Source organism: Trachypithecus francoisi, unplaced genomic scaffold, assembly GCF_009764315.1.
Source record: "Trachypithecus francoisi isolate TF-2019V2 unplaced genomic scaffold, Tfra_2.0 Lachesis_group0, whole genome shotgun sequence".
Taxonomy (NCBI): domain Eukaryota; kingdom Metazoa; phylum Chordata; class Mammalia; order Primates; family Cercopithecidae; genus Trachypithecus; species Trachypithecus francoisi.
This window is the reverse complement of record NW_022681453.1, coordinates 67,550,448-67,565,466: the sequence shown is the minus strand read 5'-3', so window position 1 is coordinate 67,565,466 and position 15,019 is coordinate 67,550,448. Positions and strand designations below refer to the sequence as shown.

Sequence of the window (15,019 nt, the reverse complement as noted above, 5' to 3'; positions counted from 1 at the left end):
AGACAGTAATATCTATATCACGGGATTGTTAGGTTTAAAGGATTGTTAGGTTTTACTTATAACTGTTTAGGAAACTGACATAAAGCAAGCTCTGTATACATATCATTAAATAAAATCCAAAAAGATAACTTGCATGATTATCAGAATTCTGAAAAAAACTTTCAACATGATAAGCTAACTAAAGTCTACCCCCATCCCCACGTTTTTTAATATATTGAGAGAGGGCTTTTTTCCTTTCCTTTTTTTCTTTTTCATGTTTTGTTTTGTTGTTACTACTGTTTTTTTTTTTTTTTTTTTTTTTTTTTTTTTTTTTTTTTTTTGAGACGGAGTCTGGCTCTGCCGCCCAGGCTGGAGTGCAGTGGCCGGGTCTCAGCTCACTGCAAGCTCCGCCTCCTGGGTTTACGCCATTCTCCTGCCTCAGCCTCCCAAGCAGCTGGGACTACAGGCGCCCGCCATGTCGCCCGCTAGTTTTTTTGTATTTTTTAGTAGAGACGGGGTTTCACCATGTTAGCCAGGATGGTCTCGATCTCCTGACCTCGTGATCCGCCCGTCTCGGCCTCCCAAAGTGCTGGGATTACTACTGTTGTTTTTTTAACTCATGTTACTTAGTGCTGTCTGAGATCTCAGCAAGGCTCAGGGATTAGGTGGTTCAGTGCATGGTGATACAAACAAAAACTTGTATAGCATAAACACTCTTAAATCATGTGAGAATCTATTAAATAGAAGCAGCTGCCTCCAGCGGGGAAGTGTGTTGGATAGGAAGTCAGGGTGCCCAAGTTCTGGCATTCTGAATTTATTCTGGCTCTACCACTTATAGCTACATGACCTTAGGCAAATTACTTTCTGTGCTTCAGTTTCCTCCTCTATAAAATGGTGATAGTAATAATAATAGCTATCTCATGGGTTATGAGAATAAAATATGGGAATATTATCTATTTTACCTAGGGTTTGATTCTTGCTAAAGGCAGGATCCCTCTGGGGATTAAACAGACAGAGAGGACAGAGCTGGCTTTTTAAATAGTGGAAGAAACAAGTGTTGGTGCTAAACAGGTGGTTGGAGAAAGTGTTCCATGCTTGATGAGCCAGTCAAGAAGTACAGCTGTGAGGCTGGGTGCCGTGGCTCATGCCTGCGATCCCAGCACTTTGGGAGGCCAAGGTGGGAGGAACACTTGAAGCCACAAGTTCAAGACCAGCCTGGGCAACAAATTGAGATCCCACCTCCCCATAAAAAATAAATAAATAATAAATAAATAAATAAATAAACCCTACAGCTCTGAGGAACTAGAATTATAAATGTGAAACAAAAACACAAAAACAGCAGGATCTCAGAGTACAGTGATGTGCATTTACGTCAGCTAGCAATCCTACTGTCTTGCAAATGGCATCCGATTTCCCACGAGTCATGTGGTAAGAAAGTATCTGTGTTAACCCAGGCCAAGGAATGGCATAAATGTGGCCTTTGACTTACTCTTTGCCTAATAGGTGGATTAACTAACCAATAACTTCAAGAGCTAAAAAGCTATCAGGTACTAACTATAATCTACAGGTCAGCAACATTTTTCAACAAACATTTAGAGACCACCTTCTATACAAAGCACTATGGCTTGATGCTATAAAAAAACATAAACACGAAAATATGGAACTTTACCTCAGAACACTTACAGACTAGAAAGATTTTTTTTTTTTTTTTGAGATGGAGTCTCGCTCTGTCGCCCAGGCTGGAGTGCAGTGGTGCTATCTCAGCTCCCTGCAAGCTCTGGGTTCAGGCCATTCTCCTGCCTCAGCCCCCCAAGTAGCTGGGACTACAGGCACCGGCCACCAAGCCTAGCTAAGTTTTTGTATTTTTAGTAGAGACGGGGTTTCACTGTGTTAGCCAGAATGTTCTCGATCTCCTGACCTTGTGATCTGCCTGCCTCGGCCTCCCAAAGTGCTGGGATTACAGGCGTGGGCCACTGCACACGGCTTAGAAACATGTTTTTTAAGTATACACACGAGCACACATGCGGGTGCACACTAACACACACTCTTACCACCACTGCCACAATGACATCTACTGAGTACCAGGCACTGTGACTAGCCATATAATGGCTTTAAATGCATATGGTTTTCCTGACACGAAGTAGCCTCAGATCTCAGTCTTTCTGGTTCTTTCTACTGCCACCACAAAAGAAAATATAATGAATACCATGAGATAAGCTCAGATGAAATGTGCTTTGAAAGATCCAAAGTTGGAGAAACTTTCTCAGTTGCAAATAATTGAGACCATTTTTAAAATTTTTTGAGTCACTGAATTCTTCTCCTTTATATTAAGCATGTTCACTAAAATCACCTGTTTTGCCTGCTGCCTCAGATCATCCCCAACAGACTCTGGCTCAATCATCTTCCATTCTGCTGCAATGCTCCTGAAAACATCAGCTCCAGTGTTTAATGCTTGAATGAGACGACGATCATGGGATAAATGAGCCAAGATCCTCAGTTCAAGCTGGGAGTAGTCAGCAGCCAGTATTAAACCACCTGAAGTAGAAGTGATTTCAGAAAAGCTAGTACCAAGTTCCGTATCACAGATTCCAAGTTCTATATCATATAATTGAGCAGGATGACAAAAATTTAGTTCTAACTTAGAACTTTGAAATCACATGCCAAAAGTTAAAACCTTCCTCTTAATATGATGGAATTCGGCTCTGTATCTTAGGTCACTTTTTTCCATGTAGCTTTCAAGTACATATAATTTGGGTAAAGCCACCCGGACATCTGCCCACCGTGGAGTGTGTTCCTCAGTGTTCCTACAGCACCTGACATATAATCAAAATGGTGCTTTCATGCCTCTCTTATTTTGCTCTGAGTACTTATGAATAGGAAGCTTAATTTTCCTTTTCATTCTACAGAAAACCTTGCACAGTTGCTGGTAGATAATAGGCCCTTAACAAACGATTGTTGAATGAATTAATTAATGAAAAAACTGGTGTCCAAAGTGTGCAAATGTTAAGTGGGCTGGAGAGAAATGTGTGCCCTGATTTGACAATAACAAAGTCATTCAGTGAAAAAAATCAAGTGGTCAACAGGTGAGCAAGTTATTAAAAGGATTAAAACAATTTAGCTATAGATTAGAAATGGGCAGATTAGATATGCATGACAAAACAAAAACAAAGTTAAAAAATTAAAGCAGGGTCAAAGAAAAACTAGAAAAATATTTGCAACTGGTATCACAAAGGACTCATTGCCATTTCATAAGAAGAGTTGTTACTTGTGGAGGAAAAGACAAACTATAAATAAGAAGTTCAGACATACTAAAAACAAAAGAACCTTAAACATATTAAAGAATGCTCAACTTTATAAGAGAAATGAAAAATCTATGGCAAGAAACAATTTTTCTTCACCTATATTGCAAAAATTACAAAAGTCGGACAATATTCTGTGACAAGGCTAAGAAGAAAAACACTCGTACATCGTTACTGAGAAGTAAAATGGTAATCTCCTCCCCATTAGTTGGCAATTTAACAATATCTATTGAAATTAAGCAGGTTTTTACTCCATGACTCAGCAAACAAGCCCACAGATTGCTGCACAGATTGCCTGCACATAGTTTAAACTGGTTTTTGTTTAAATGTCCTTATTGATAAGCAGAAGTCTCTAGTGTAGAAACATTACGGCCGGGCACGGTGGCTCATGCCTGTAATCCCAGCACTTTAGGAGGCCAAGGCAGGCAGATCACAAGGTCAGGAGATCGAGACCATCCTAGTCAACATGGTGAAACTCTGTCTCGACTAAAAATACAAAAATTAGCTGGGCATGGTGGCGCATGCCTGTAATCCCAGCTACTTGGGAGGCTGAGGCTGAAGAATTGTTTGAACCAGGGAGTTGGAGGTTACAGTGAGCTGAGATCCTGCCACTGCACTCCAGCATGGTGAGAGTGAGACTCCGTCTCAAAAATAAAAACAAAAAAAGAAACATTACATGAAAAAAGCAAGGTACACAATAGTATATACAGAATGCTAATTTTGTGTAAAAATAGGGAAAGAAAAGATTATATACCCATATTTGCTTATATCTGCATAAAGAAATACTGTCAAAATACATAAAAAACCTCATACGTGTAGTAATCTGTAAGAGCTGGGAAGGATAGTGTAGATGACAGGGAAGGAAGAAAATACCATCAAAAAACATAAAAAACCTCACACATGTAGTAATCTATAAGAGTTGGGAAGGATAATGTAGATGACAGGGAAGGAAGAAAATACCGTCAAAAAACATAAAAAACCTCATACATGTAGTAATCTATAAGAGTTGGGAAGGATAGTGTAGATGACAGGGAAGGAAGAAAATACCGTCAAAAAACATAAAAAACCTCATACATGTAGTAATCTGTAAGAGTTGGGAAGGATAGTGTAGATGATAGGGAAGGAAGCAAAGCTTCCTAATACACATCTTTTACATCATGTTGATTTCTGAACTATGTTAATGAATAACCTATTCAAAAACAGAGATAAATACTGATTTAAAATAGAGGTTGAACATCCCTAATCCAAAATTCCAAAATCCAATATGCTTCAAAATCCAAAACTTTTTGAGCACCAACAAGATGCTCAAACACCACGCTCACTGGGGCCATTTCAGATTGTGGATTTTTGAATCAGAGATGTTCAATTGGTAAATATAGTGTAAATTTAAAAAAAAAAAAAAAAGTCTAAATCTAAAACACTTCTAGTTCCAAGCATTTCACATAAGGGATTCTCAACCTGTAAATGACCACAACTTTGGTGGACTTCCTACCACAGGTGACTATAAAATTGGACAAATTATAAGGAGAAAAAAAAATGGTTCTCAGATGTTAGACAACAAGCCATGCAAAACTATAATCACTGAGAAGGGTAGAAAATGAGGTGAGCCACACAAAGGCTTAGGGATCTGAATGGAGGCATTTTCCAGAATCTGTAGCAGGGAAAGGCAGCTGAAACACAGCACTATATCTCTCTCTGAACTAAGGAAACAGAGTCTAGAGTTTAGGGCTTTGAGACAGCTGGAATTTGGAGAGAAAAAAGGTGTGCATAAAAGGAGCACCAGAAATATGCACAGGAATCTCCTTGGATTTTTGATCAAATATTAAGTTGTGCACGGAGAAAGTGCAGGGCACCAAGCAAAGAACAAACACTGAAGAAATAAATATTACTAAAGGAAGAACAAATACTGCAAAGCTTTCAGCTAAACAACTACTTCAACAACATACTCTTGAATGCTAAGAAATGATCAAGCTGTAACAAGACCGAGAAGAAATCTTGTTAAACAACTTTAGCACCAAGCAGACTCCAGAAAGGCCATACCTTATGAACAGGAATAACCTAGCCCTAGAGCCAGGCTACTCTAAGCATTTATTAGCAAACCTTTAAAGGCCTCAAAATGACCAAGCTGATGTGAAAGTAAATTGTCTGACAAAAGAAAACTTTATATTCTATTAGTGAAGACTACAAAATCCAAAGATTCAACAAGGTGGCAACCATAACGTCCGCATACTAGCAGCAATGCTTCAGTATTTGTTAATTTAGTGTTCACTGTGGCTTTGCAGAATGCACCTACCATGAATAACAAGAATCAATCACATTTTACAAAAAGCGAAAGATCTTCAAATAACCCACCTGATATGATTTGGCTATGTCTCCATCCAAAATCTCACCTTGAATTGTAACAAAACTCACATGTCAAGAGGCAAGGTAAAGATAATTGAATCATGGGGCTGGTTTCTCCCATACTGTTCTCATGGTAGTGAGTAAGTCTCACAAGATCTGATGGTTTTATAAACGGGAGTTCCCCTGCATAAGCTCTTGCCTGCCACCATGTAAGATGTCAAGATGTCCCTTTGCCTTTCCTTCATCTTCCACCATGATTGTGAGGCCTCCCCAGCCATGGGGAACTGTGAGTCCATCAAACCTCCTTCCTTTGTAAATTACCCAGTCTCAGGTAGGTCTTTATTAGCAGCATGACAACGGACTAATACACCACCAATTACCCATAGAGTCTAATGGTAACCTAACAGTATCGTAGATCAATCAAATTGCAAGTGTTTCTTTTTTGGCTTTAGATAAATTGTTCCATAACCGAGTAACTACTTAATTAATATTCTGAATAGGCTTTGTCTCAGTGGACTTCCAAATTTTATTAGCTTACAAAATCAAACCAGCGACACAGATATTTTGGAATCTTTCACATTTGTCAAAGAATAATTTTAAATAGATATGAAAAAATTGGTTTTCATCATATTGACAATGCTCTAGCTTTGTCATTAAAAACCTCTATTTTTTTAGAATTTTAAACAGGAGAATGATGTTTCCCTATTTCTTCATTCTACTATATATATAAAAAAGATTTATGTTCAGTTTTCTAAATCAGACCATCAAAAGTGTTACAATACAGTTAAAATTATTTTATATATGTGTACAAATGCTGAGTCATCACCAGCTTAAGGAACTGCTGAAAATTTCTAACAATGAATTTAACAATCTTGTGTACTCTGTCAAAGCTCATTCATGAGTCCTACAAAGATTTACTGTACTCCAATTCAATATTTTCTTGAAACAAAAGAACATTTGCCAAGTATTCAGTAATCAAAGACAAAAAGAACAGTGTGATTTATGTTTTTTGACTGATATCACACAGCATATATTTGAGGCTCCAAGAAAGTGAAAAATGTACTTCTGATCTAGCTAGACAGGTAAGAGAACTTATTTGTAATGAAAACTTTTCATAAAACAAATTAATAATGGGCTGGGTGCAGTGGCTCACACCCATAATCCCAAGAATTTGGGAAGCCAAGGCTGGAGGATCACTTGAGCCCAGGAGTTCCAGACCAGCCTAAGTAACATAGCAGGACCCCCATCTCTACCAATAACAACAACAACAATACTAATAATAATTTTATGCATTTTTCAAGAATAAATCAATATGCAGTATAGTTTAATTACAATCAACATGTTATATAAATTGAAAATATTAAAAATTTTTTAAATGCTCTGATGTTGATGAATTTAGAGTTGCATTTTTATTTAAGTAATAGTCCTTTGAATTTGACATACTATAGGTATGCATCCCTAATCTGAAAATTCAAAATCCAACTGTTCCAAAATCTAAAACTTTCTGAGCACTGACATGATGCCACAAGTGGAAAGTTCTACAATTGACCTGTTGTAACAGGTCAAAGTTATAATTTTGTTTCATGAACAAAATTTAAAATATTGTATAAATTACCTTTAGGCTATGTCTATAAGATGTATATGAAACATAAACTTCATGTTATGACTTGGATCCCATCCCCAAGATATCACATTATGTATATGCAAATATTCCAAAATCTGAAACACTTTCGGTCCCAAGGATTTGAGATAAGGGATACTCAACTTGTAATAATGAGTAACATAAGAGTAAATTTACTTAACTTGTATAGACATTGTTTTATAATGGATGTTTCTGCTTCAAAGTCAAATTAATACTTCCAAAAAAAAGATGAACCAGCTTTGTCAATGCAGATGCAATTTTTTTAAAAATGAGTTTCTGGTACTCAATTCAGTTACCGGAAATTTTTTTTTTTAAGATAGCGTCTTGCTCTTTCGCCTAGGCTGGAGTGCAGTGGCATGATCATGGCTCACTGCAGCTGCATCCTTCTGGGCTCAAGTGATATGATATACCCACCTCAACCGCCTGAGTAGCTGGGACTACAGGTGCGCACCACCATGACTAGCTAATTTTTTGACTTTCTGTAAAGATGGGGTCTCCCTTTGTTGCCCACGCTGGACGTGAAGTCCTGGACTCAAGCAATCTTCCTGCTTCGGCCTCCAAAAGTGCTGGGATTACAGTTGTGAGCCACCACGCCTTGTGAGAAATACTTTCAAGTATGTTTGAAACAACTTGGGCATGTGATCTACTTTTTCAAAATATAAGTTTTATAAAATCAAGCATACCTTGCTAATTGGACTTTATTATGCCTCACAGATATTGCAGTGTTTTGTTTTTTTTTTTTTTTAAAGAAATTAAAGGTTTTTGGCAACTCTGAGTGGAGCAAGTGTATCAGCACCATTTTTCCAACAGCATGTGTTCACTCTGGCACATTTTATTAATAGTAATGACCACATTATTTCAAACCCTCTCATTATTATCTGTTATGGTGATCTTTGATATTAACTATTATTACAACCCATGAACCACACTCATGTAAGAGTGAACTTCATTGATCAATTTTGTGTGTGTTCTAACTACTCCACTGACTGGCTGTTCCCCTACCTTTCTCCCTTCTCTCTCAGAACTCCCTATTCCCTGAGATACAATATTAAAATTAGGCTAATTAATCTACCTACAATGGCAATGGCCTCTATGTGTTCAAGTGAAAGGGAAAGTCACATCTCTCGTGTTAAACCAAAAAGCTAGAATTGATTAAGCTTAGTGAGGAAGGCCTGTCAAAAGCTGAGATAGATTGAAAGCTAGGCCTCTTGTGTCACACGGTTAGTCAAGTTGTAAATGGAAAGGAAAAGTTCTTGAAGGAAATTACAAGTGTTACTCCACTGCACACATAACTGATAAGAAGGCAAAACAGGCTTATTGCTAATATGGAGAAAATTTGAGTGGTCTGGACAATAAAAATCAAACCAGCCACAACATTCTCTTAAGCCAAAGTCTAATCCAGAGCAAGGAGACTCTGATGTACTATTCAGCATGTCAATTGCATTTTCCTACTCCAGAATTTCTATGAAGACTGAGAGGGGTGAGGAAGCTGCAGGAAAACAAACAAACAAACAAACTGATTCATGAGTTTTAAGAAAACTCTGTGGCACTCCAGCCTGGACAAGAGTGAGACTCTGTCTCAAAAAAAAAAAAAAAAAAAGAAAGAAAGAAAGAAAGAAATTACCATACACCTTGGCCGGGCGAGGTGGCTCACGCCTGTAATCCCAGCACTTTGGGAGGCCGAGGCGGGTGGATCACCTGAGGTCAGGAGTTCAAGACCAGCCTGACCAACATGGAGAAACCCCGTCTCCACTAAAAATACAAAATTAGTCAGGTGTGGTGGCCCATGCTTGTAATCCCAGCTACTAGGGAGACTGAGGCAGGAGAATCGCTTGAACCTGGGAGGCGAGGTTGTGGTGAGCCGAGATTGCACCATTGCACTCCAGCCTAGGTAACAAGAGCAAAATTCTGTCTCAAAAAAAAAAAAAAAAAAAAAGAAATTACAATACACCACACAGACCTTCTGGGGACTCCCTTGGATAACTTTGATAGAATTTTGTATGCTGATAGTTTAGATGTAAGTAAAACTAAAAATTGCCAAGCAGGGCATGTCATCATAGGTCTGAATTCACCACTGGCAAAAAGTTTCTGATGGAATTTAAATAAATTCAGATGGTTAATTGTGCTCACTAGGACTTGCCAGCTGGTGAAAGATTAAAGAACAAATAAGTATACTAACAGTCGGGATGATCTGCAAGTTACATCATCACTTCCAAATGTCTTGACAACAAAAGGTTTACGACTAGAGTACTGAGGAGAGGTCAGGCAGAATGAGAATAGCTTTGGGGCTACCCCATGCAATAGGAAGCAATAGTGCAGAAAAAGAGGAAAAAAACATAAAAGCAAACAAGTTAGAAGGAGAGAAAAACTGTGCCCTTACAGGTCAAGGGAGAAGAGAAATTGAAGGAGTTGATTAACAGTGACAAATGCTGTAAACAAGTTAAAGAGGATGAAGACTGACAAAATCAACTGGACTTTGCAAAGAAGTTTATGACATTAGAAAACATGGTTTCAGCAGACTGTTGCTGCTGAGCACACACCATAAAAGTTTTCCACAGAGCAGATCATGGAGACGATGGCTGCTATAAACTCGGCACAACAAAGGAGAAAGGCAGGCTCCACTGTAGACAGAAAGATGGAGGGACCAATGCATGCTCTAAGTCTCACTCATATTTCAGGCTTTATCCATGCTTTGAAAAACATTCTCACAGCAATGAGAAGCTTCAAAGCTATCAGCCACCTTACCTGGGAAAGGCACAAAGGCATGTCGCATGCTAATTGAAAATGGCATTCCTCTGTCTGCAGCTCTCTCCTCCATCTGTGCCTGGCGTCCAGGGTTCAGGCTGCAGTCCTTCTTATTTTTTCCTCTATGGTGCAAACAACATCATCAGTTAGACATGAAGCAGTCTCAAATATATGAAAAAGGTCTGATTTTCAGTAACATCAGTATTTCCATCTAAGAAACTTAATAAAAACCTTATCTGAGGGCTGGATGTGGTAGCTCACACCTGTAATACCAGCACTTTGGGAAGCCAAGGCGAGCAGATTGCTTGAGCCCAGGAGTTCAGGTCTCGTCAGGGCAACAAAGTGAGACCCTTGTCTCTACAAAAATTAACTAGGCATGGTGGCACATGCCTGTGGTCCCAGCTACTCAGGGTGCTGAAGTGGGAGGATTGCTCGAGCCCAGGAGGTAGAGGTTGCAGTGAGCTGAGATCGCCACTGCACTCCAGCCTGGGCAAGAGAGCAAGACTCCATCTCAAACAAACAAACAAACAAACAAACAAAAAAAAAAAAACCTTTATCTGAGACTCACTTTAAAGCTTAACAAAGACATTAGAACTTTTTTTTAGCAAACATTCAATTAAACATGAATTAGATTCTTTATAGATGGGACTCAGAATTCAAAATGGTCTAGGACAGAAATGGGTACGTCTGAAACATAAAATTAATTTCATTTATTTTTCTAATAAGCTATGTTGAGTCATTCATACTTACAAAAGTTTATTAATACATATACAGAGAAACAGTGCCTACCTGCCCATGGGAAGTAGGCCTTTGCCTGTAGCTTGAGAAGGTGGGCTTTCTCCTACTAGTGTTGGCATTTTGATTTCAAAATCTCTTGGCACATTCTGAATATTTGGTTCTGTAAAGGTTATTCGTCCTAAAATCAAGCAGAATAAAGATACAAAATTAGAAAAAAAAATCTGGTATTTGTTTTAACAGTATTCACATTTCTGGATTATCTTAAAAATGTAGACTATCAATGCTGAACTGAAATAAATTTACATTTAAATATTTTTCATCATGTTCATGTGTCTAACAATGATAAAATAAGTACAAGACCATCCCAAAATATATGAATGTATGAATTGGCTAAAATACTATGTTTTACACAGAAAACAATCCCACAATGAGAAGTAATTTGATAAACTGAACTATTCCTATGCTAAAATGAGTATCAGATTTCAGCCCTACAACATGTTAGTGGCCATATTTGTGAGTAAAGGCTAATCAAATGGATTTTAGGAGAAACAACCACTGAAGTTTCTAAAGCCCATCACTTTCAGACATCATCTGGCTGTTCTTCATCATTATCATTCATCAAGAGAATCAACAATAGTACTGACTAGAAGTACTGAATCAGGTGAAACTTGAATCACGTGGTTAATAGTAAATTTTCCAGTGAACAGAAAGCTGTTTCTTTTAAAAAATGCTTATACGCCTGGCCAACATAGTAAAACCCCGTCTCTACTAAAAACAAAAAAAATTAGCTGGGCACGGTGGCGAGTGCCCATAATCCTCAGCTACTTGGGAAGCTGAGGCAGGAGAACCGCTTGAACCTGGGAGGTGGAAGTTGCAGTGAGCTGAGATCATGCCACTGTACTCCAGCCTGGGCAACAAAGTGAGACTCTGTCTCAAAAAAAAAAAAAAAAAAAAAAAAAGCTTATAAAACCTTTATTTCCCAATATATTTTACATCTTTTGTTTACTTATTGGTTGAATTTCTCTAAAACATGAAAACATGTTAAGTATCACTCCAAAAAAGTTTGAGTAATTTTGTTACTGTGATTTTTATAACACTATCAGTAACACTAAAACTCTATTTTATGACACACTCTTCATTGTAACAGGCTGTCTACTAGCTATGTATAACTCTATCATCTTCTGATAAATCAGACATTTTAAGTGACTTGGACATTGTTTTTCTGAATGATCCCCTGATATTATATATTTGTCATTTAGCTTTTAGCACAAAATAAGTGCTCAATCAGTGATAACCTTTAACATAATTGTTGTCATTAAATGGCCTGTGCAGTGTTACAAAGCTAACAAACAGCAGAGGAAGGCAGCCAAGGCTCTTTTTACGTCAACACATTGTCTTCTTTTCTATAACACTTAATATACAGCACACTACTCTGGTCTATTAGTTGAATTAATGAGGCAACACTGGCAGACCAAAAATATGGTAAAAATAAATTACAAAGAATGAATATATAGCTTAATGGACATGAAATATATTCATGAAATGGCTTTGCTATGCTTAAGTTTGTATTTCTAAATATTATAAAAGTTATAAAATATTATTAAAATACATTTCTAAATTCACTGATAAGTAAAATCAGTAACAAAACCAAAATAAATGTTGCATATTTGTTCTTTACAAAAAACAAAGCAGAAGGATTATTACTGATTTTATCTTCTGCTTTGTAAAGAACAAATAAATGTGCAACACCATTGAAAATTCTATGTTGCTGGGCATTGTGGCTCATGCCTGTAATCCCTGCACTTTGGGAGGCCGAGGTGGGTGGATTACGAGGTCAAGAGATCGAGACCATCCTGGCCAACATAACGAAACCCTGTCTCTACTAAAACTACAAAAATTAGCTGAGGCAGGAGAATCGCTTGAACCCAGGAGGCAGAGGTTGCAGTGAGCCGAGATCACACCACTGCACTCCAGTCTGGTGACAGAGCGAGACTCCGTCTCATAAATAAATAAATAAATAAATACATAAATAAATAAATAAATAAATAAATATTAAAAAAAGAAAATTCTAGGTTGATGTTGTCTTTTCATCCCGGAGGGTTTTATTTTACATACGTTTATATTATTAGCGTATGTTTCCTTTTTTGTTGTTGTTGAGATGGAGTCTTGCTCTGTTGCCCAGGCTGGGGTGCAGTGCTGCTATCTCGGCTCACTGCAAGCTCCGCCTCCCGGGTTCACGCCATTCTCCTGCCTCAGCCTCCCGAGTAGCTGGGACTATAGGCGCCCGCCACCACTCCGGACTAATTTTTTGTATTTTTAGTAGAGACAGGGTTTCACCGTGTTAGTCAGGATGGTCTCGATCTCCTGACCTCGTGATCTACCCGCCTCGGCTTCCCAAAGTGCTGGGATTACAGGCGTGAGCCACCGTCCCCAGCCTAGCGTATGTTTCAAAGTGAAATTTAAATACTAACAGGGCAAGATATCACTAGGATGGGACAAGTTTAGAAAGTTTAGAACAAGGGATAAAGCAAGTAGAGAAAAGCAGCGCCTCACAAAGCCTCCGCACTAGGTAACAGCAGCAACTGATAGTGAGCGCTTTCTAGGAGCCACGCACTATTCTAAATACTCTACATCTATGAAACTATTTAATCCTCAGAATTACCAGGTGAGATAAGACTGTTATTACCTTGTTTATTTATTGGTTTATTTATTGATTGACTGAGACAAGGTCTCACTCTGTTGCCCAGGCTGAAGTGCAGTGGCTCAATCACAATTCACTGTAGCCTTGACCTCCCAGGCTCAAGCGATCCTTCTATCTCAGCCTCCCAAGTGGCTGGGACTACAGGCACAAGATACCACATGCATGGCTAATTTTTTGACTTTCTACAGAGACATGGTTTCACTATCTTGCCCAGGCCAGGCTCAAACTCCTGGGCTCAAGTGACCCTCCCGTCTTGGCCTCCCAAAGTGCTGGGATTACAGGCAGCAGCCACTGTGCCCGGCCCATTACCTTCTTTTATACATGAAAAAACTTAGGCATTGAGAGGTTAAGGATCTTGTCTAAAGATTCACAGAACCAGGATTCAAACCCTGATTTCTGATGTCAAAGCCCACATTCTATACCACCAATCTAAACTGCCTGCCTCCTCTATGAATGAGTTAAAGCCACCCTTTCTTCCACTACGCATCACATTTGGCAAATATTTAGAGTTTTGTATTGCCTAGAGAAAGAATACATTTTTCTTCATAAGATTACACTCTTACTTATCTCAAGAGGTCCATGAAATAACCAAAGGACTCTACAGCTTTCTTTTCTGCTTGGGTAAAATAAGACACTTACTTATACAGATGCCCCAGAGGCCTACTCAGATCAACTTGGAGAAATCTTAAGAGGCTCAAAAAAGAGCTGGGACTGAAATTAGATAAGACCACTGACTCAAATATTTAATTCCTGTGTATACTCACATTGAAAGTACTGTCTCAGACATCCCAGTTACTCTATACAAGTACTTAAAAGCAGGAACCAGGCTGGGTACAGTGGCTCACTCCTGTAATCCCAGCACTTTGGGAGGCCAAGGCGGGTGGATCACCTGAGGTCATGAGTTCGAGACCAGCCTGACCAACGTGACGAAACCCCATCTCTACTAAAAACACAAAAATTAGCTGGGTGTGGTGGTGTGTGCCTGTATTCCCAGCTACTCGGGAGGTTGAGGCAGGAGAATCACTTGAACCTGGGAGGTGGAGGTTGCAGAGAGCCAAGATCGTGCCATCACACTCCAGCCTGGGCAACAAGAGTGAAACTCTGTCTCAAAAAAAATAATAAATAAATAAATAAATAAAAATAAATAAAAGCAGGAACTAATACTCATCTCTGTACCCAGGTAGTATGTATCTATGCTTTGGAAAAAGCATGTATTTTATAGGTGTAAAACTTTACTGAACCCCTTGATCAACACTTGAATTCTTAGCCATCATAAGAAATATTGCATATGAAAATGTTTTTACTTCAAAATTGGATATTGTTTATACTTAAGATTTCTCATCACCTGTAGCAGTGTGCGACTGTGATACAGGATAGATTCTTTCCATTCCAAGAAAAGGATTAAGACGCTTTTCCCGCTGAAGGGGAAAGACCACTTTGGTAATAGCATTAGTGATTCTTCTCCATTCTAATATCAAACCTGGTAAAGGATGTAATGCCTTTAATTTATTTAAAACATCCTGCCAAAAAAATATAATAAGGTAAGATTGAATTCTTGTCCAAATTCCATAG

General features: G+C 38.5%; 1 protein-coding gene across 2 annotated transcripts in view; it reads right to left on the bottom strand.

The window, feature by feature from the left end:
* POLQ (DNA polymerase theta) overlaps nucleotides 1-15,019 on the bottom strand; it is a 109,636-nt gene that overhangs the window by 18,940 nt on the left and 75,677 nt on the right. For both annotated transcript variants that reach the window (XM_033211084.1, XM_033211085.1), the window contains 4 exons: nucleotides 14,793-14,967; nucleotides 10,798-10,924; nucleotides 10,009-10,130; nucleotides 2,330-2,514 (listed from right to left, as the gene is read on the bottom strand). In XM_033211084.1, the coding sequence (XP_033066975.1) occupies nucleotides 2,330-2,514; nucleotides 10,009-10,130; nucleotides 10,798-10,924; nucleotides 14,793-14,967 (609 nt within the window). The remainder of the gene's footprint in view (nucleotides 1-2,329; nucleotides 2,515-10,008; nucleotides 10,131-10,797; nucleotides 10,925-14,792; nucleotides 14,968-15,019) is intronic.